This window comes from Fringilla coelebs, assembly GCF_963513975.1.
Source record: "Fringilla coelebs genome assembly, chromosome: 2".
NCBI lineage: Eukaryota > Metazoa > Chordata > Aves > Passeriformes > Fringillidae > Fringilla > Fringilla coelebs.
Window position 1 is genome coordinate 73,166,777 of NC_140029.1, and position 19,743 is coordinate 73,186,519.

Below are 19,743 nucleotides of genomic sequence, written 5' to 3' on the forward strand. Positions count from 1 at the left end.
AAGAACCTACTCATTACCTTACTGTTTTAATTCCTTGTAAGTTGAATAGTAGAGAAGAATTTGAAGGAGACAGTTAGAAAGAACACAGTGAATGGGTGTGTGTGCTCTAGGGGACACTCCAAACATGATGAATATGAGGGTATGTTTCTAACCCTATTGTGCCAAGGAGGTGCTGGGCACCAGACTGCAGGGCACTTGGGTTCAGTGAGCCAGTGTTCTTATAATGTGAAATATGCACAGAATATGTATATACTGACCTTTTCTTTAAAGAAAAAACTAACTGGATTTGACTTTCATTGTACAGATAAATATTGTCTGAATGCAGTGAAGGCAGTGGACTGTGAGCTTTAAGCTCCCTCTGGTGGCTTTACAGTACAGTTCAAACCACTTGTCTGCTCTGGATGGTTTTGAGAGTTGAAGTTTGCAATGTATTATTAAGTTATTGTCATTTTAAAAATTAATAAAGGAATATGATGTCTTGTATGCCTTTCCAAGGTGTCAAATGTCTTCTGTAACTGGATGTCAGAGAAGTAGAAGAGCTAAAATAATATAAAACAAGTACTTTCTAGTTCTTATAAGCATAAAGGAAGTATTTCCCATAAAACTTCTCTGGTTGTTTTTTTAGTAGTGCCATAGTTTGCAACTAATATCCCTGAAAGTGCCCTTAAGTATTACAGGACCGTGAAAATAGATAGGATCTCTGTTTGGCAAACTTTAATATAATGTGCTAATGCAAAATTAGTTTGGATCAGGTAGCCCTGATTTGGTCTTCTTGCTCTAAGGATGTGACTATGAATGACCCCGGGCTTGCAAAATGTTATGCTTCGTCACACCCAAAGGATTCTTTCTAACATGGCTATAATTAGTGGGGCTTCATGAGACTGCAGAGCTGTGAGCTGCAAGGTCAGTAGTGTTGAAAGGGAAATGTCACTCCACTCCTTTTCTTCCCATCATTGCACTGGCTCTGGCACTTGTCTGGCTTTTTGATGCTTATTAGAGTAACAAATGTTCATTCCCCTTGCCCCTGGATTTCCCCTCGATCCTCTTTTTCTTTTGTGGACCAATTGATAGAAAGTGTCATGTAAAGAGGTAACAAGACCATGCAGGTGGGACCAAGAAAGGAGTAGGAGGACCTCTCCTTTTGGTAGCAGAAAGTTATTTTAACAAGTCACTTGTCTCAAGAAATTTGATTCTTAGTTCTCGTGAAATATCATTGGGCAGAGCTGCGTGTTCCTTGAGACTTAACACTATTCCCAGGCCATATGGGAAACCAGCACCATATGGTGCTGGTTTAGGCTTTTTTGTTGGGTTATGGTGAACCAGCTTGGGGAACTGATTAGATGAAAAAATTTGGGATGAGTTTTGGTAATCACTTCCTCAGTCTGGTTCTCTGTGCATTTGCACAAATGCTTGCCCATACAGTGGGGGGAAAGAATGTGGGAACTGCCTTTTTTTCAGTTGGTTTGAGTTATTTGCCACAGCTCTGACTAAAGTGTGTATCAAGTTGTTGCTGTGTAGGTCAGTCCTGCATGTTTGATAACCTGCTACAGATTTTCTTCTGGCACTCTGCACAGCTGGTTCTGTTGCAGTGAATGTAGCTAGAGTCCATGCAGAGGAGGATGGTCCTTCACACTGCAGAAAACACAAACAGCTTTTCCCATTAGGAACAGCTCCTGCGGCATGCAGGAGAGTTGATGTTACCTCACAGAAATACCTGTTAAATCAGATTTCTTGTGGTTTTTTTACTGGAAAATATTTCACTTCCATTAAATCATTAATCTTGATGCTTTTATTCCCAAAGTAGTGAATATAAACCATGACTGAAAGATAGGTGGCACACATGGTCTTTTCAAACTGCTAGGGAGAGGGCTGGAATGTGGAGTTTGGAAGTTCAACTGAAGTTCAGTAACCTATGCTGTCACCTTGATCCTGCTCTGCAGTTTGGATGTGGTCTTCCTACATGTGTGCATGTTTCTTTTTCAAAGGTTGGCATCAGTTTTGCTTACCCTGTTTGTGGTATCAATGCCCTGCAAGAGTATCTCATGCTAAGCTTATTATATCTTGTATTTGCAGCCTGTGCAGTTCAGATAAATCCCAAAAAGCAGAAGTCAGAGAATATTAGTGGCAGAAATGGAGAGCAGTGTGGTGCTGTGAGCTGCTGATGCATGGCTGTTTTTACCCTGTAGGGCAGTGTGGGGTGTTGGGGTTGTGCAGTGAGGTGAGGCTGCAGTGCAGGCAGCTCCTCTGTTCTCCATAGGCACCTCACAGGAGTCCAGGTTATTGCATGGTTTCATGCTTTACCTCGAGCTGATTTTTGGGTGGAAACCTCCCTGGAGCTGGCTTTCAACAGAAGAGCAGCAGGTGTTACCTGAGCAGCCAAGGTGCCCAGGATGTAATGGTGTGGGTGTATGTAGGGATGGGTGTAAGCTGAGGAACCACCATAGCCATTCCCAGCTTGTCTCTTCAATCGTGCCAGTCCTCAGGATCAATTTTAATATTAAACACTAGAGGGTCAATTTTAATATTAAACACTAGAGGGTAGTATCTTCCTGGTATATACTTTATTTTAGAACATATCTGTGGTAATTTTTAAATCTCCTGAATTTATTATAAAACTACATATTTTAAAACAAATGTAGAACTAAAAAAAAAATAGGACTGTGAGCATGCTTAGCAGCATTTAATGATGTGCAGTAGTAGTTTTGGTCTGAGTAGAAAAAGACTTGGTTTGAATTTTAGAGCTGACTTCTTTCTTCAGAAACATTGTTAGGAAACTATACTTAAATTATTCACTCTCTGCCTGATACCTCAATATTCATACCTTTGTGCATGCAATGTAAATGCAGAGTGCTATATAAGAAGAGGCAATGCCTGAGAGCAAGCAGTTTTGCCAAGAGATACTGGGTTTTTGTGTTTAACAAGGCAGACATTTATGTGTTTGGCATTCATGACATTGACACAACATTGCTTTTAGTATATTTTTGATCAGTGTTTGAATAACTTTTTCTTTTTCTTTCAGGCACCACCTTCCATGGTCAACAATGAACAACGCCAACATGCTGAGCACATATTCTTATCATTTAGAAAATCAAAATCACCATTTGCTGTTTGCAAACATATTTTGGGTAAGTTTCAATAAATGAATTTAAGTGTGTACATTCTTTTATAACTCGAATTGTGCTGTTCTTTTGCAGCTGGGACTATGAACATCAGTTTTGCTTTTAATTATGGGGACTTTTTGATGGAGGGTGAAGCCCATTACTGTCCTTTTTTGTTTTTTTTCTGTGAGTTTCAAAGCTGTAAGGTCTAACTTAATGTAGCTAAGTTCCTAAAGTGATTTAATAGATTTTCTCTGCTACATGATTATTGTAATACTGTCTAATCTGTGCAGCTTGTGCAGCTGCCAGTAGTGTGGTTGCTTGGCTTTGTGCTTGCTTCCCATTAAATCAGCCAATGATGCAATTTTATGCACTTCTAACAGATTTGCATTAGTGCTGAAATGAGATTTTATTTCTAGTTGAACAACTTAGTTGCTGTTGACAGCCCAGCTGGAGGAAAAGAGGAAAAAGCTAGAAAAGTATCTGTCCACCTGGTACAAGCAAGACAGTATTGGTTTGAAATTTTGTGTGATTATACCTGTGGAGAAAGGAAAGAGGGAGATTTCACCCTTCATCAGAAATTTCTTTGATTTTGGCGCTCTAAATGCTCTAAATGTGGTTGGGTAACTATTTATAAAAGAGAAATGTTTTTACAGGTGCTATAGAGACTTGTTAGAGTTTGGCAGCTAGATCTGAAAATGACAGGGGCAGTAAAGATGTGATTGCTGCTCAGCACTGTAGTATTGACCAGATGTGAGTGCTGGGGACAGGTGAGGGGGAATTTCAATGAAAACTGACTCTGAGACCTGACGGGGAAAACCTCAAAGTTTGCACAAAAGAACACATGCCAAAACCACAAAAAGCAACTTTTCTTTTCAAGAATTTACCAGAATGAACAGAGAAATATTATAATTATGTTGAAATATTCTTTTCATACTTAATTAATTCTGCAGTATTTTTTAATAGTTATTTATAAATTTATTGGATTAGAGACTTAGATTTCATTAATATTATGATGTCAGTATTGCAGACCTACTGCTATGTTACACTGTGATATATAGATCAGGGTGTGCTTCCTTTCTTACACCCACTACACACCAAAATATTTCTCTAAAAATGAGGTTCTTCTGGGTTTTTTATATTGTAGAAGTACTCCATCTGGTTTGGAAAACTGCAGTCACACTTTTTGCGTGATGGGTCAGCAAAATTGATGCTTCTTGTTTTCATGTTGATTTTTAGAGAAAATAAGGTGGGTGAAAACATCCTTAGGTGACTTTGTTTGCAGACCATTTGGATCTAAGGATGCATTCATCATCAATCAGAAATAAAGAATGAAATCTCATGAAATCTTAAAGGTGGCTGGTCGAATGGAATATGACACTGCTTTTAATATTTTTTGGATGTTTAGATATATTACATCCTTAAACTGTTCATATGCTACCACCATTGAAAATCCAGCATGTTTCCACATGGGGCAGGTTTTTCATGGGAATGTAGGCAGTTATGATGCTGAGACCTGGAACTTTGAGACTTTTTCAAAACTTTCTGCTTCCTCAGTAAGTAACTGTACAGTATGGACAGAAAGAACAGGTAGTTAAGATTTGGGAGTTGAGGAAGAAGAGGCAGGGATCCTGAAATCACGAACCAGGAAGGGAAACAAGCTGTTCATGATGAAAAATAAAAGACTTGAGGTGTACTTGAAGGGATGTATGCAGGGAAGATATGCTGGAACCAGAGGACCAAACATATGGGTTTTAATAGAAACAGGGAAAAAAAAGGTCAAGAGAGAAGATGCAATGGAGGTAGAGCGAGATAAGAAGGATGATGTAATTTGCGGAAAGAAGAGCGTGGGAATGAAACAGGGAGAATAATGGAGAAGGTGAGCATATGGAAAAGGGGAACAGCCATTACTATGTTGTTCTTTAGAAACCTGGGGTTGAAGCCAGGAAGCACAAGGCACTGCATTCTGCTGTAATCTTATAGCTGTTCAGTGCTCTGGCAAAACTTGTCCTTCCTTTCTTTGGTAAGTTCCATGGAGGATCGTGCTGCTCTGGCTGATTGCAGGCTCACACCGGGGGCTGCAGCTCTGTGTGGCAGCGATCGCAGTTGTGCGGCTGCGGGGCTTGGCGCAAAGGGGAAACGCCGTCCTTTTTTAATTACATTCTCTTTCTTTGTGTGTGTGTGTATGAGTTTTGTACAGCTAGAAAAGCTGAAGGCCCAAGGCAGCAAGTGCCAGAATTAAAATTCCCATGCAGGAATAATTCAATTTGGTTTTATGTGTGTTAGACATACACATTAATCTTTTACTTAAGTGGTTACTTAGTTTTCCAAATTAAGCTAAGTAGATTTAAATGTGGTTTATTTTTATTTAAGCATGTTTACCTCTGTGGGTTTAGATTTGGAGCCTGATTAAATTACTTTTAAATATTTTAGCACATTAGCTAGAACTTGCATATAAAGGAAATTTATATTATAAACTTGTGTGTATGTAATGGGGGCAAGAAAGTTTGTTTTGTAGTAATTTAAAGCCCTTCATCTCACAATTGAGATTTTTTTTAAACACAGTTTTTCTAGTCCTGGCAGGTCAACCACTATAGCTCAAACTCTGCTTCTTGTTTGGGAATTTTATTTCATATTTTATGCTTTTGCCACCTGGTGGCTGCACGCTTTCTGAAAATTCTTTCTGCAGAGCTCAGAATGTTTTGAAGATACTTCTGAGATACTATCTGCAATTTCCAAGTTAAAAATTTTTAAAGCAAAGGAACAATAACAAAAAATGTCTCTGTAGCTTTCTAACGTCATAGAAATTATATTCATATTCTGGCATTTCTCTTTAAAATGTATTTTGTAATCACCCAAACTGTTAACCTTTCTCTGTAATATACTTTTATACTTTCCTTAGTGGATCTGTATACATAGCAACCCCATATTTAGATAATAATGGCAAATGATTCCTACACTGTGGTCAGAAATTACAGTTTGGTTAACTCAAAATAAATCTGGAAACTTGAACATGATGTAGAACACTTTAAGTACACCATGGTGTAAATTTTTTTCTTGGAAGTGTTACTTTTGAGTGTAAGTGGATTTGCTTCTTTTTATTACCCTTGAAATACATGTACTTTTATGTACTATTTGTTTCAAAGGCAAACACAGAAACTTCCAGTTTTCTCATGTCTGTAATATTAATCACCTTTATTAATTAGTCTATTGGAACTAAATCTGTCATCATGCTTGTTTTATTCACCCATTGTGTTAGCATTCTTATTCCAGTTCTTTGAACCAGCCTGCTAGCACAGACCACTTTTCTCCTAGGTCATTGACTTGAATAATACCAGACAATTTGATAATTGGGTTATTGATTATTTCTCCCCCCTTTGAGTTGTAAATTTCTTCTCTGTTTTCATAGCAACAATATTCTATTTAATAATAAATTATAGTAAGTTCCATTTTTTTGTTGTTGTTGGATGCACATTCAAGCTGAATACATGTCTTTTAATACTCAAGTTGCCTTTGTTTTTTCCCACAGAAACTAGTAAAGTGGACTATGTCCTTTTTCAAGCTGCCACAGCGATAATGGAAGCAGTTGTAAGAGAATGGATTCTCTTGGAAAAAGCTAGCATTGAGTCACTGCGAACATTCCTTCTAACCTATGTCTTACAAAGGCCTAAGTAAGTATAGAAAATACACCTCTGAACATCTAGGATTCTGCATAAAATCTGGGCTATCATTTTTCGTTTCCCTGGGCTATCATTTATGGTTTCCCTGGTAGCAGTGCAAGATAATTTTAAGAATAATTTGGCTTCTCGTCTTAGCAGTTAACTTCTGTTAGCTTTCCCTTATGAATTCACACAAGATATTTGAAAAAGAAATGTGTTTAAAATTTTATTGAGCTTTGATGTCCAGAATTACCTGCAATTATATTTCTGCAATGTTGTTTACAGCCTCCAAAAGTATGTTCGGGAGCAGATTTTATTAGCGGTAGCAGTGATAGTGAAACGGGGATCATTAGACAAATCAATCGACTGCAAAAGCATTTTTCATGAAGTCAGCCAGCTGATCAGCAGTGGTAACCCCACTGTGGTAAGTACTTAGCTTTTTTTCTTCAAAAGTTAAGCAGTCTGTATCAGCAGCTTACATTATATTCTTAGTGGCTATAAAGTTTTTTATATTTTGCTTATACAATTAGTCATTAAGTTGGTAACTATCCAATCATTTACCAAGTTGGAGATTTTTTTAATGTTTTGTGACAAGGGGTAGTATGTGTATACATACTTTGATATACAAGAAGATCATATTTTTAGGGAATGTTTTTCTGAGTAGTTGCTTTAAGTGCCATAGTTGTGGGTTGATGGTTTGTTTTGGGAGTTTTTTGGTGTGTTTTTTAAAAATTATTTGTTTGTTTTCTTTTTTCCTCTAGTTTTCTTTAATCTAATAGCAAGATCTAAAACAGATCTTCCATTAGCTGGGAGGTTCTTTGCACACTCTGTTCCCCTTCCATCTGTGCAGCGCTGCACTCTGCTGCGGCTCAGCTGTCGAAATGGACTGTGAGCAGGAGGCATAGGCCTCGGCTGTTCTTTGGGAGGCAGTAGGTGGAGAGAAAGGGGTGCGAGGAAGTAGAACGTGGAATGGAAATACAAAACTTATTCTTGATTTAATGTCATACTACTAGGGGTAAGTGTTACCTTCGATACTGAGCTCAAAGTGGAAACAAGGTGTCCAATATCTATCTATGCATTTAGTGAAATTCCGTTTGCTATGCCAGGGGATAAGTTTAGAATAGGTCATAATAGAGGCATGTAACTAGAGCTTAAAGAGAGGTGATTTTTTTTCTCCTACCAGATGAAAATCAAAGAGTATATATAGATTCCATGCTGAAACTTTAACTGAAGCTTTTCTCCAAAAAAAAAACCTTTGAGAGAACTGGCTCATGACACTGCTAAGCATTTAGAGCAGCAGTTGTACTAGATAGATGGGAGTGGCAAATATTTAACTCTGAAAATTCAATCAAAGTGTACTAGAAGTAATCCAGCTCGTGTCATGGTCCTAAAAATAGTGTGTCACCTCTGAGCAACAAATAATATCGCTCCAGGGTATGGAAATTTCATTTAGTCTTGTAAAACTTAATTTCACAGTGATTTACCTTAAGAAAACCGTTTTAGCCTTTTGATTCTGCATAATTTGGATAGAAATGGGTATTTGTTAAGAAGAACTGAGTTAATGCTTTTTTCCAGGAAACATAGCTTGGTTATTACAATGGAGCTACAGCTGAGATTTTCAACTTTTATGCACAACACTGTGTATGCTCATGTAGTTTGTAGGATCTTTGCATAAAGCTACAAAAGTGACATAAATAGAAACGTGGACTTTGAACTAAGGAATGCACAGTCCAGCTTGTGCAGTTGTATCCTGTGCATGCACTGTCCACAGACACACTGCACTGACCACAGCATACAGCAAGCTAAGACTGCCTGCTCCAAGCATATCATCCTGGGCATGCTGCAGAGCAGAGCACATTGCAGAGGAGCTCTGGCTGGGGTACTCTTCAAGTTCAGCTCACTGCCAAATTGAGCTCAGTTTTTCATTTCCCTTTGTTTAATTTTCCTTTTATTTCCCCCTCTTTATGAGTATGAATTTCTCCACGGTTTTTCCAAAATATTTGTGCTCAAGTTTTGAGAATGGTATTGAAAATGTCTAGAATATATAATGATGTTTTCTATTCTGGTGTGCTAGTAAGACTTAATAACAAAAAAAAAGACACGTGATGCTGCTGAAACATCTTTTCTGTATGGCACAGTATATGGTTGGTAGTCTTTGGCAAACTGGTTATAAGCACATGCTCCCATGTATATGTCATGGTTTATATTATAAACCAGTTCTCATTCATGAAAATGTTCTTGTAATCTTCTGAGACTTAGCTGCAGGAGAGACTCTGGTACTGGCACCCAGGACTAGCATCTACAATAATAAGCAGTAATAAAATGGTGTTTCAGCATGCTACCTGCCCAATCTGCTTTCTGAAGGGAGTCAAGGCATGCCTCTTGTATAAATATGTAACAGTTTTGAAAGGTTGTATGAAATAACTCACACAATGAATTTTTAATTATTTTAGTTATCTTTTCAAATATGGTTGGGTGGCTTTGTTTCCTTACTAGTGTCCCTGTAACATTCAGCCATGCTTGAAGGGGCCGTGTGGGACCCCAGTGGTGCAGTTGCCTTGCTGCTGTGGGGAGTCTCAGCCAAGGGTACTTCAGGGTATGGTGTGAAGCCCACATCCTGAAAGGAGTGGTGCTTTCAAGATCCGAGATGTGCTGTCAGGACAGTGCCACGCACTGTCACAGGTGCTTCTGGAGATTCATTTATATTAGTTACTTGTAAATGCAGGCCTCCATTCAAATCATGGAAGAGGCTAGGATGTAGGTATTGAAAGAGGTCAGCAGATGTTTTCCAATCCTCTCTGCTTCTCTGTGGAAGGAATCATTCAATTTTTTGACATCTTTCCTATGGCGTGATATGCACTCTTGCCTCCTTGTACACTCAAGTTGCAGAAGTCTATCATACCTTTGTGACTCCTAATTCTCTTTCCAGTCTCTTTGTCCTTTCTGTATCCTTCTCAGCTCTCTGCTCTGACCTTCTACTTACCCATTTGTGTTGTCCTGCCTGAGGTTCCCTACACAGCAGCAGGGTCACTTCATATCTAGAAATGTTTAAAGCTCTCAAACAAGAGCTATCAGTAGCTCTTAGCTGCTGATAATTGGTTAGAGCATGGTAGTAATTACACCAAGGTTGTAGGTAGGTCCCCATATGGGCCATTCATTTAAGAGTTGGACTTGATCCTTGTGGGTCTCTTCCAGCCTAGTGTTCTGAGGTAATGGCTTTCTACAGCAGTTTGTAATTGAAAGAAGGTCCATTTTAAAAAAGCAAAACATTCTCTTGTCTGCTTCTTTTCCTCCCTGTTGGCTGTAAAGCTTCTTGATCCATCTTTACCTTACAAGAATAATGTAGATGCTGAATCTATTCCATTCCCTGCAGTCCTCCACCCAGTTTCTGTCAGGCATCTGTACTAACTTTGTGATCATCAGCCAGTCCTGCTCCATGAAATCTTTGGGACTTTTGAGTAATATCTTATCAGGATCAAGTCTTGATAGTTGGGGTAGTAAGGAGGGCAGTGAATGTAGATGGTAGTGTCTGTTGTTTGTGTCCTTCTGCAGGATTTGATGTGCTTAGTACCTCAACTTCTTGAGTACTAGTTAAAAAGATCTCCAGAGGTGGATGTATTTTGAGGCTAGGACATGAAGGCATGTAGTGGCAAACTGACATATGAGCAAGACTGATGGATGAACTGTTGAGACTGAAAAAATAAGGAGGTTGGAAGGGAGATAAGGAGAGGAATTGTGATGAGAGTAATAAAATTACTGAAGTATTGAGTAATCTTTTAATAGTGGAACACAGTGTACGTGTTAAGGAAATTACAGGACGCTAAGGAGAGTTAATACTTCAGGGATGGGAAGGATGCATGGTTAGAGCCAGGTTTAGAATTGGAGTGTTGGCTTCTGCTGCTGCTTCTCTGCCATTTGATGCTTTATGAATCTCACTGAATAAACCTTTGTATGAGAAGAGAAAGCAAACTTTTAGTCTGGCTGCCTATTTATTTGTAACTGAGTTTAGGTAGTAATCCTCTAGGAGGACAAAGACTAGCTTTGGAGTTCTTGGTTTTGTTTTTTCTGGCTTCTCCTATATTATCAATGCAAGCCATCCCTCTGTTCATGAAGGAGAATCTGTAATCTCCCTCCAGCAATTTCAGGATCTCTTTTCAAAATCTTCATTTCTCTGGGGGATGGAGTTTCTGGCAGCAGACTCAGTATCATGAGCTAATCTTACAATTCTAAATACATGTTTTCTATCACAGATTTCAAGATTTTGGAGAATTGCATGGGCCAAGGTCTTCTCAACAATAAATGCCTTTAATTTCTTGGCCTTTTCTTCTTGTGTTTAAATATTCTGCTTTTGCATAGCTGAAGGATTTCATTTGTCCTTCATCCCTGCCAGAAGGACAGGAATCCTGGCAGCTAAGTGACTGACTCCCAGGAGGAGGATCTGGTCTGCATGTGAACACAATCAGATTTTGTTTAAAACCAGACAGAGATATGGATCACACCTCAATTTCTTCCAGTATATGTGTAGGCAGATGCAGAGGGATCCAGCTGCTAGAGACTTGACATGGGACTAGGAAGCAACAGAGGCTGTGTTTTTTTGAATGTATTTTAATATAAAGCTCCATATCTGAAGCCTACTTTTTTTTTTTTTTTTTTTTAAATATGGAAAAAGACTTGTCAAGACTCACTGGAAAAGCTCTGGAATCCTAACAGTTCCTTTTCTTGCAATATTTGTAAATGTTTTTCTGTTTCTCAGTGTTCCTAGCTGGGCTAGAGAGAAGATCCAGCTGCTTCAGATTTCCTAAAGCTTCTGAGGGATGTGCTGTGAATGGATTTCATGTGAGCGGTGGGAAATATTAATAAGTAAAACTCTAGGCATTCATCTTCATTGAGGTTAATCTATCCATTATAATGGCTGCCTGGATAACTAGTTATATTTATTTAACATTTACAATTCTTGTTTCTATTCTTTGAAGGGATTTTTATTTCTGGACGCCTGTCTAGCTGATACTGCTTCATGTGGTAGGGTAGAGTTGGAGAGGCTGTTCTGACTTTCACATTTTGACAAAAACATATGTATTATCCACCCCAAGTTGTGTCTTCTGGTCTAATAAAATTGTTACCTTGTTCTGTGTACCTCATTGCCCTTGAGACATGTTGAGTCTAAAACGTTGAGGGTGAAGCAGGATATTTAAGCTGATAAATTCTCTATAAAGGCCTAAGTTAGTGTGTTAAAGATTGGTTTGGGAATTTTAAAGATCCAGAAACTACTCCACATGTGAAGTTAAAACTCAGTGATAGAAATGTAAGAGAACTTTAAAATGGCGTTTTAGTAGTGGCTTTTTTAGTAGTAGAATTAATCAGGGTGCTTTTGCAGTTTTCAGATTTTTCTGTTGAATGGGAGCTGGCTTTACCAGAGGTGCGAGTCTCCAGCTTAGCTGCCTAACTACTGGAAATTGATAACTCCCCAGTTACATTTACACTAGAGCCACAGTTTTAACGACAGGGCTGGGAGGTGAGGACATGTGTTCCAGGTGGTGAGATGTGTGTCTCCTGTTCTATGTATGGCATCCCAAACCCTTTCTTTCTGCAATTTTGCCATCTCATGAGATCTGCACCTGTGGAGTCCCTCACCTGTGACTCCACAGACTTACTGGGAAAGAAGAAATTAAGCCTTTCCATGTGTTACGCCATGTAATTTTTATTGTTGCAATGGTGTCGCACAGGTAAACAGGCTTGAGGGGAAAAGCCTCTTTAAAACATTTGTTGACCTTAGCTGCTTGGTGTTTAGTCATTCTTCCTCTCAAAGGTACCACCCTTCAGAATAAATGTGTTCAGTAACACACTAGATCTTTGTGTTAGTCTGCTTAGAAACAGCCTCTTCTCCCTCACAGCCTCTCATTTTTTTCTTTGGGCAGATCTGCTGTGGAACACAGCCGTGTAATGCAGCTCATTTGACATAGCTGGCAGTATGGCAGGCAGAGCCAGGCAAGAAAGACCAGGAATGAGTACTGGGAAAAATGGGGGGAGGGAGGACTCCTACCCTCCAAAGAGCACTTGTTGGGATAGTGTATATTTAAAGCTGGGCGCTGCTGATGGTGAGCTGCATGGCTAGTCTAATTATTCATTATTTTGAGTTTGATTGTAAGTCCTGTATTTGTTCCTGCAGCTGTGGTAGGAGTGAAGATCAACTGGTGGCATTCAGGAAAGAACCTGGAGGATATGTTACCTTTATAAATGGTTTTTAGGCCTTCAACTTCTTTTATGAGATTACTTTTTTTTCCCTCCTCTGATTTCTGCTTTGCAACTTTGCCTGTCTCCAGAGAAACAAAGAAAAGCATATTTTGCACCCTGTGCTCCAGCAAACTCTGCCTGGACCTCTTCCATTATTAGTAGAGGCTGCTACTTCCCTTCTCTCTTTGTCCAAAGGCTGCATACTTCACATGCCACAAGATCGTCTTCCTCTAGGCCATGGTGATTTACAGGGGAATTGACTTTTCCTTTCTCAGCTCACCGCTGGGGGTTTCCCTTGGTTTGGCTGGTTCCTCCCAAGGAAGGGAAGCAAGGTCTCGCTTATTGTTCCACTGTAGCTCTGATGTGCTAACCTGCTGCTGCTCATCTGTCTTTGCACAGTGGCAGAAAGGGAATGAGAGGAAAGGAGTGCACTGCCCAGCCAGTCCCTTACTGCTGACAGAACAGAACTGCAGCTGTGGGTCCTATTCCTAACACCATATCCCTGCCCTATAGCTTTTTTCCACCAGTTGGCTCATTTGGGAAGGAACAGATGAAAATCAGTGGGTTCTTCCTGGTGCTTGCTTATATTTCTTCAAAATATGCTCTGGTTTTCTTTGGTTGGGAGCCACTACTTCAGCTCCTGGGTCCCCCACCCATCTTGAAATACTCCCAAGTTGAAAAGTTGGAGTGGCCCCAGTTATTCTGTGTACTTAAAGATATTTCTTTTGGCCCTCCAGCCATCCTTTTAACCTTCCGATTTGGAGTTGTAGCTTATGTTCTGGAGATTTAGATACTCTGAAAATGTTAGCAAAAACAGCTGTGCTTATTCAAGGAAACTAGAGAAGAAGACTATTACCTTTATAAAGAAAGCCTTGCTTTAAACAACTTAGTAAAATTGCTTTTGTTACATTCTCATTACAGAATTCTGTCACTTAGGAGCAACACAGCAAATTCTGCTTCTGATACATTTATTCTTTTATTCTTCCTGCTCTTGTGCAATTTAAATTTTGATTATTTAGGAATACTATTAAATCTTCATGTGCGTTCCCTTTGGTTTCAGTAACAGAGTTTGCATTATACATGTGGAGACAAAAAGTCCTTTTAAATGCATATTCAGGCTGGCAGTGATCTAATGTAAAGGGTAGATGTTATGATTTGCTCTATTTAGGCAAAATCTTCCTTCTTTTACATATGCTTACTGCTTTTTCTGCAGGTGTAAATGATACTTGCAGAAGGCACTGCATGATAGTTTAGGTTTTGTAGTAAAATGAATTCTTTAATCAAATCTCTGACAACCTAACTGTATCTCTGCTCTGAATTCAAAACAAGGAAACAATTTTGGTATTGGAGTTCATTGTGCTTTGTCTGTTGGCTTTATTGCTGCAGAGCTGATGTACCAGATGTCCATTTTTTCCTAGGCTGCATTTGAACTCTTCTTCCTTTCAGATGCTCTGTAACCTAACTACCCTCAAATTAAGCACTTCGTTTATTCCATGGGCAGCCCAGGCACAAGTGTGAAATCCCTTCAAACATTATGGCTTTAGCTTCTTTTATAGGGGACATTCCATTTGGAGGAATAAGTTGTATTTACCTTTTGCATCTGAGTTTTATGAATGATATATGAATGTTGTTTATTGTTCAAATGACACATGGTCTTTCTGTAGCATCTGTGTTTTATTAAAGTCATTTAAAAAGAAAACCACTAAAACGATGTTACTACTGGGTGTCTGATTGCCGAGTTAATCTCTTATCACAAGTCCCATTGATCTTCTGTTTGAGCAGCTGAGAGTCTATTTTATGTATAGCGATCTTTCATAAAGTTTATTCCTGGTAATAAAGCTAACTGGGGTGAGTGCCAAGCTATTCTCAGAGGCAATGCTCTCTCTCTACAAGAGAAGGATTTTATTTTGTTAGATGGGCTTATTGTTTGGGTATGTACTTGTGGCAGAACTAGTGAAATTGCTAGGGAGTGAGTCAAACTAGGTTCAGAGGTGTACTCTTACTGGTATGATGTTAATGGCATTGCTGCACAATAGACATTCAGATCTGGCTTTTAATATGATGCCCAGAGTCACGTGCATTTTCTACTTATTACAGTGTGGTATTACTAGCTTGCATTGTTAATCTCTTCTGTGGTGTGGTAAAAACCTTAAAAAAAAAACCTTTAAAAAAGAAGCAACAAATCCCCACCAGAAAACAAATGAACAAACCACAAAGCCAAAACCACACCAAAACCAACAACAAAAAACAACCAACCAACCAACCAACCAACCAACCAACCAAAAAAAACCCAAAAACAAAACACAAAAACCCCCAGAACCCTCCACCCTAGAATCTTGTGTTAGGTGAATTCAATTTTCTTATGTGTAAGAGGAAGACATTTTAGTTCACATAGCGCACCAGGATTGGTTTCTCTGAAACTGTTGGTTTTCAGATTTTTGAAATCTTTCTTCTGATAATATTTATGTTGAGGTACTTAGTGTCTTCACACTAAACGTATCTGTATATTAAAAATTTGTAATTCAAAATATTAATAGTTAACCTTCAGTAAAATTACTTTATGAAAATCAAATTTTATTTCTAGTAAAATTTACTTGATCTTTATTCCAGAGTTTCTGAAATATTATTGAGTATTCAGGAAAGTTTAATAGATGGCAGGGCAAATATTCTTTTAAGCTAATAATTTGTTAATACTCATGAAAATGGCCATCTTACTGCTGTGGACAATAAATTCCTGTAGCCTTATGGCAGTTTTGGGAAGCAGTGGTGGCTTTGCAAAGCTGTGTGCAAATCCTTGACATTGCAAGGACAGGTTATGGTCTGGATCTGTTCCTCTGCTCTTGTCTAGAAGCTAAACTCATGGGGGCTTGCTCCTGCCTTCTAGGAAACCAGTCTCGAGCCATCTCACTTCAGCCTGTTGGTGCAGTAAATTTGAAATTCCTGGCCAGTATCTTCTCTTTGGTCTTCTCCTGCCCTGGTGACTGGGATATACAGGAGTGCTTACAATTCCTTATGGATGCAAGGGGTAAGCACAGGTGCAGATGGCAGCAGAAGCTTATGGATGTGCAAATATTGCACATGAGGCCCTAGAGATGGTGAGGGAATGGAGCAGGATTTGCACTCCAGGTATTGAAATACCAAGTTAAGGAAGTTGAGGGGATGCTGGGAATTCAGTAGGAGGGAGTAGAGCAGAGGGGTGCAGTGTGCCCTGGTGTTTGCTGTGGGCTAGCCTGCTGGATGGAATAAGGTGTGTGAATCTAGTAACATAATTTTTCTGCTGTCATGCTCAAAGCAGGTACTGATGTCCCAGAACTATCTGAACTTGCTCTCCTTGAAATTAGGGGGATAGGCCACTGTTCAAGCTGCTTAGCAGATTCAGTCAGCCTACCTGTACCCATTGCTTTTTACACTTTCAAAGAGATGTCTTTACCATCAGTGATGAAATTTAACCTTCCTTTTAATTTTTTCTTTGAAATCAGGAGAAAAGCCACAAAAAAAATCTGTAACACACTATTACCATGCACTAGCACATTACTCTGCAAAGTGAAAGGATAAATTATTAAGTACATATAAACAAACTGGAGAAAAAGGAAGGTGCTATTTCAGCTAATATTAAGTATTTGTAATCACAGTGGGAGCAAACTTTTTTCCCTATTGTTCCTGCCTGTTTGAACTTGGTGATTGATTTTCCAGTAATTGGCAACCAGCTGCAAATGATGGGTAGTCTGCATCGCTGCCCTGCTTGTCCTGTGGTGGTCTTGTGGTGGCTTGGTGTCAAGGTGTTAGCATGCTAAAGCAGAAGCAGTTCAGTTTTTGCCTGGCTGTTGTAGTTTTGGAGCCACTGATAGCACTGGGTAATCAGGGTATGTCGCAGAGCATCAAAGTGTACAGATTTGCAATTCCACCTTGTGATGTCCTTATGTCGTGGCTGCTTTGAGCTGAAAAATGTGAGTGAGTCACATTTAAGCATCAAATAAAAACTTGTATTTTAAGCTATTTAGAGAGTCTATGTGAAAAAACTTGGCATTATTTCTTTAAAAACATGTATTCTGTTCTGAAGCATTGTTCTAAAGTCAGAGTTGAGGGATTTTTCTTAGTACTTCTTTTTTTTTTTAACCAGCTTAATTATTTTTATATGAAACTTTTAATGTTGGATTTAATACTCAATACTAGTCTATACTGTTTTGGTTTTTTAATATGGGATCAAATCTTTATTTCCTTTAACTTAAAAAAATTATTTGTGTGAATACCTTGCACAGAAATTTGAATTGTGAAATATTTGAGCTAATTAGAAATACTTCTAGTATATAAGTGACCAAGTTGCACTTTCACTGGAGTAGTTTAAATCGTGGTGCTGGTTTTCAGTGTCTAAATGCTTTTGATCATATGTGTTGTTTGACAGAGCTGTCTGTAAATGAGAAATATTCCACTTGAAATAAATAATTTCTTTAAAATGGGAATGTTTTACTTAGCAACTGATCAGCAATATGCTGGTCTGCTGTGCTTATGCAGCTTTATTGCATAGTAGAAGAGAAAACCTGTGTATTATCACAAAGCCACTATGTTTGATCTGTCTGGAACTTATTTAGCAAGTAAGAATGTTAATTTAGTGTTTACTGACTAAGATAACTAGTTGTCTGGGGGGGTCAAGGTACTGACTTCAGAGGCATTTCTGAACAAAGATGTTGCAGTTGGTGGGTGGATGGCACTGGTCTCAGCTGTTGTATGAGCCTGCATAAATAGTATCATCTCCACTTTAATCTTTCGGGTGTTCAGAGGTAGTGTGCATATTTCTGTTTAACCCCTGGACACTTGCTGGCATGCATGACCCTTTAACAATTCCTATCTCTCTGTCCATCCCTGGCACCTTGGCTCCAAACAGTCTGGGAGGATAGCCAGTAATTTTGGAGCATTTTGTAAAGAACATCTCCTTAACAAAAAGTCTTTTCTTTTCAGCAGTATACACTTTCTATTGTGCTTGTTACAGCAGTGTTGGGCACAAGTCTGAAGTACTACTTGCATCTCCGCTGTGCAGTACTTGCTCCCCTTTGTGTGCAAGGATCAGTTAAAAGATATTAAAGCTGGTGATGATGGTTTCTGGACTTTGGCATCAGGAAAAAAAGCTTATTTATATATTTCAGAAAACAGCAACAAAGGCTGGAGCCATGTGTTTCATACAGAAAGTTGGCTTTTAAGTAGCGTTTTAGATAAACATTTCATTTACCTTATATTAAATTTTGAGAATGAAAAAAATACTTAAAACCTTTATTCTTCACAAATCTGTCTCTCTGAAATTAGCATGCCTTTTTCTTACCAATTTTTATATCACTTCAGAGACATAATTTTAATAGAGTAGTTTTAAGGGTTTTTTCTGAGGCTTGTCAATGTGGTGCTTTGGAGGGAGGTATCCAAGACCTTTCAAGTATCAGAGCTTTCTGTGAATTCCTCTCTTATTTTGTTTATGGGGAGAGAGGGAAAAGATGTAGTAGACAGTGTCATTGCAGGTGTTGTTTTTGACAAACTTGTATCACTTTTGGTGCTATAAAGTTAATCATGATCAAATACCAGCATGGTAAGTGTAGCAAATGCAAAGGAAACAAAATTCAGAGGGACCTGAACTCTTACATCAGTAGAAATAAGTGAACAGTGAGTCTTCCCTGAAACTAATCCCTGTAAAGGTCTGTGCACAGGGAGACAAAGTAAATGGCAAGGCTGGGAAATGGTTTGCAATAAGTTGATTTCATTTGTAATGATGATCGCACAGATGCCAGCCTTTATATTGCTCGAATACTCAAATTTCTTTTTTAAGGATGGAGCCCTGATGATTCCAGAAATGGTTCATCCAAGGATCTATTTTCCTGAAGATTTGACTTGTTCTAGTTTGTGTTAGAAAGAACTGAAGTAGTAGTTGTATTAAAATGCTAATAGAAAAAGAAGGACACTATAGGTGCTATTGCATTACTGGACATCTTTTAGTTATGTTATTCCCCCTTATGTTTTTTATAGCAAACTTTGGCCTGTTCCATTCTAACGGCGTTGTTGAGCGAGTTCTCAAGTTCAAGTAAAACCAGCAACATTGGACTAAGCATGGAGTTCCATGGTAACTGTAAACGTATATTTCAGGTAAACTAGTTCTGTATTGATATATGCTACCTCTCTTTCTAAAATTTAAACATGTGGAAGCAAAAATACTTTGTTGTGCCAAGTGCATTCAGGTCCACTGTGTGCCAAAAAGCATTTAATAGGGAAAATACTGCAAATAATGCAGATACTGGCTGCTTCAGGAAAATTGATAAGGTATTTTTTAAAAACTTGTATCAAAAAGGTGCAACCCCTTTGTGCCCATTTTATGAATGTAGAGCTACAGATCTTTATGCCGTTGGACTCTTTAATTCCTTGGCTACCAATTGCAAACAAAACGAATACTCTGTGGAACAATGATAGTCTTAAATATAGCTTTGGTTTAAAGCCAAGGAGAGCTATGTATGTATTTAAAAATATTATTGCAGATGGTGTAGTCTGGTTGTCTCAGATGTATTGTTTGGCCAGTCAGAAATGTTTATGTGAAGGCATTGCTTTAAACTGACTGTTGTGGAACAACTTACCAACTTTTTTTCATGCCAAAGACCAACTCTTTTCTCCACCACTTATTAAAAACATAATGGCTTTTTGTCTTTTAACGACTAGTATTTATGTGAGGATTTTTTCCATAGTTTTTGCAAATGTAATCAATTAATTTTGACGAAAGAGGGGAT

At 38.6% G+C, this 19,743-nt stretch overlaps 1 protein-coding gene across 1 annotated transcript in view; it reads left to right on the forward strand.

Annotated features, from left to right (window-relative positions):
* Positions 1-19,743, forward strand: part of XPO4 (exportin 4) — a 74,313-nt gene that overhangs the window by 17,790 nt on the left and 36,780 nt on the right. Inside the window, exons 2-5 of the mRNA XM_084226686.1 lie at positions 3,020-3,125; positions 6,628-6,769; positions 7,043-7,181; positions 18,995-19,111. Coding sequence (XP_084082812.1) covers positions 3,020-3,125; positions 6,628-6,769; positions 7,043-7,181; positions 18,995-19,111 — 504 coding nt within the window. The remainder of the gene's footprint in view (positions 1-3,019; positions 3,126-6,627; positions 6,770-7,042; positions 7,182-18,994; positions 19,112-19,743) is intronic.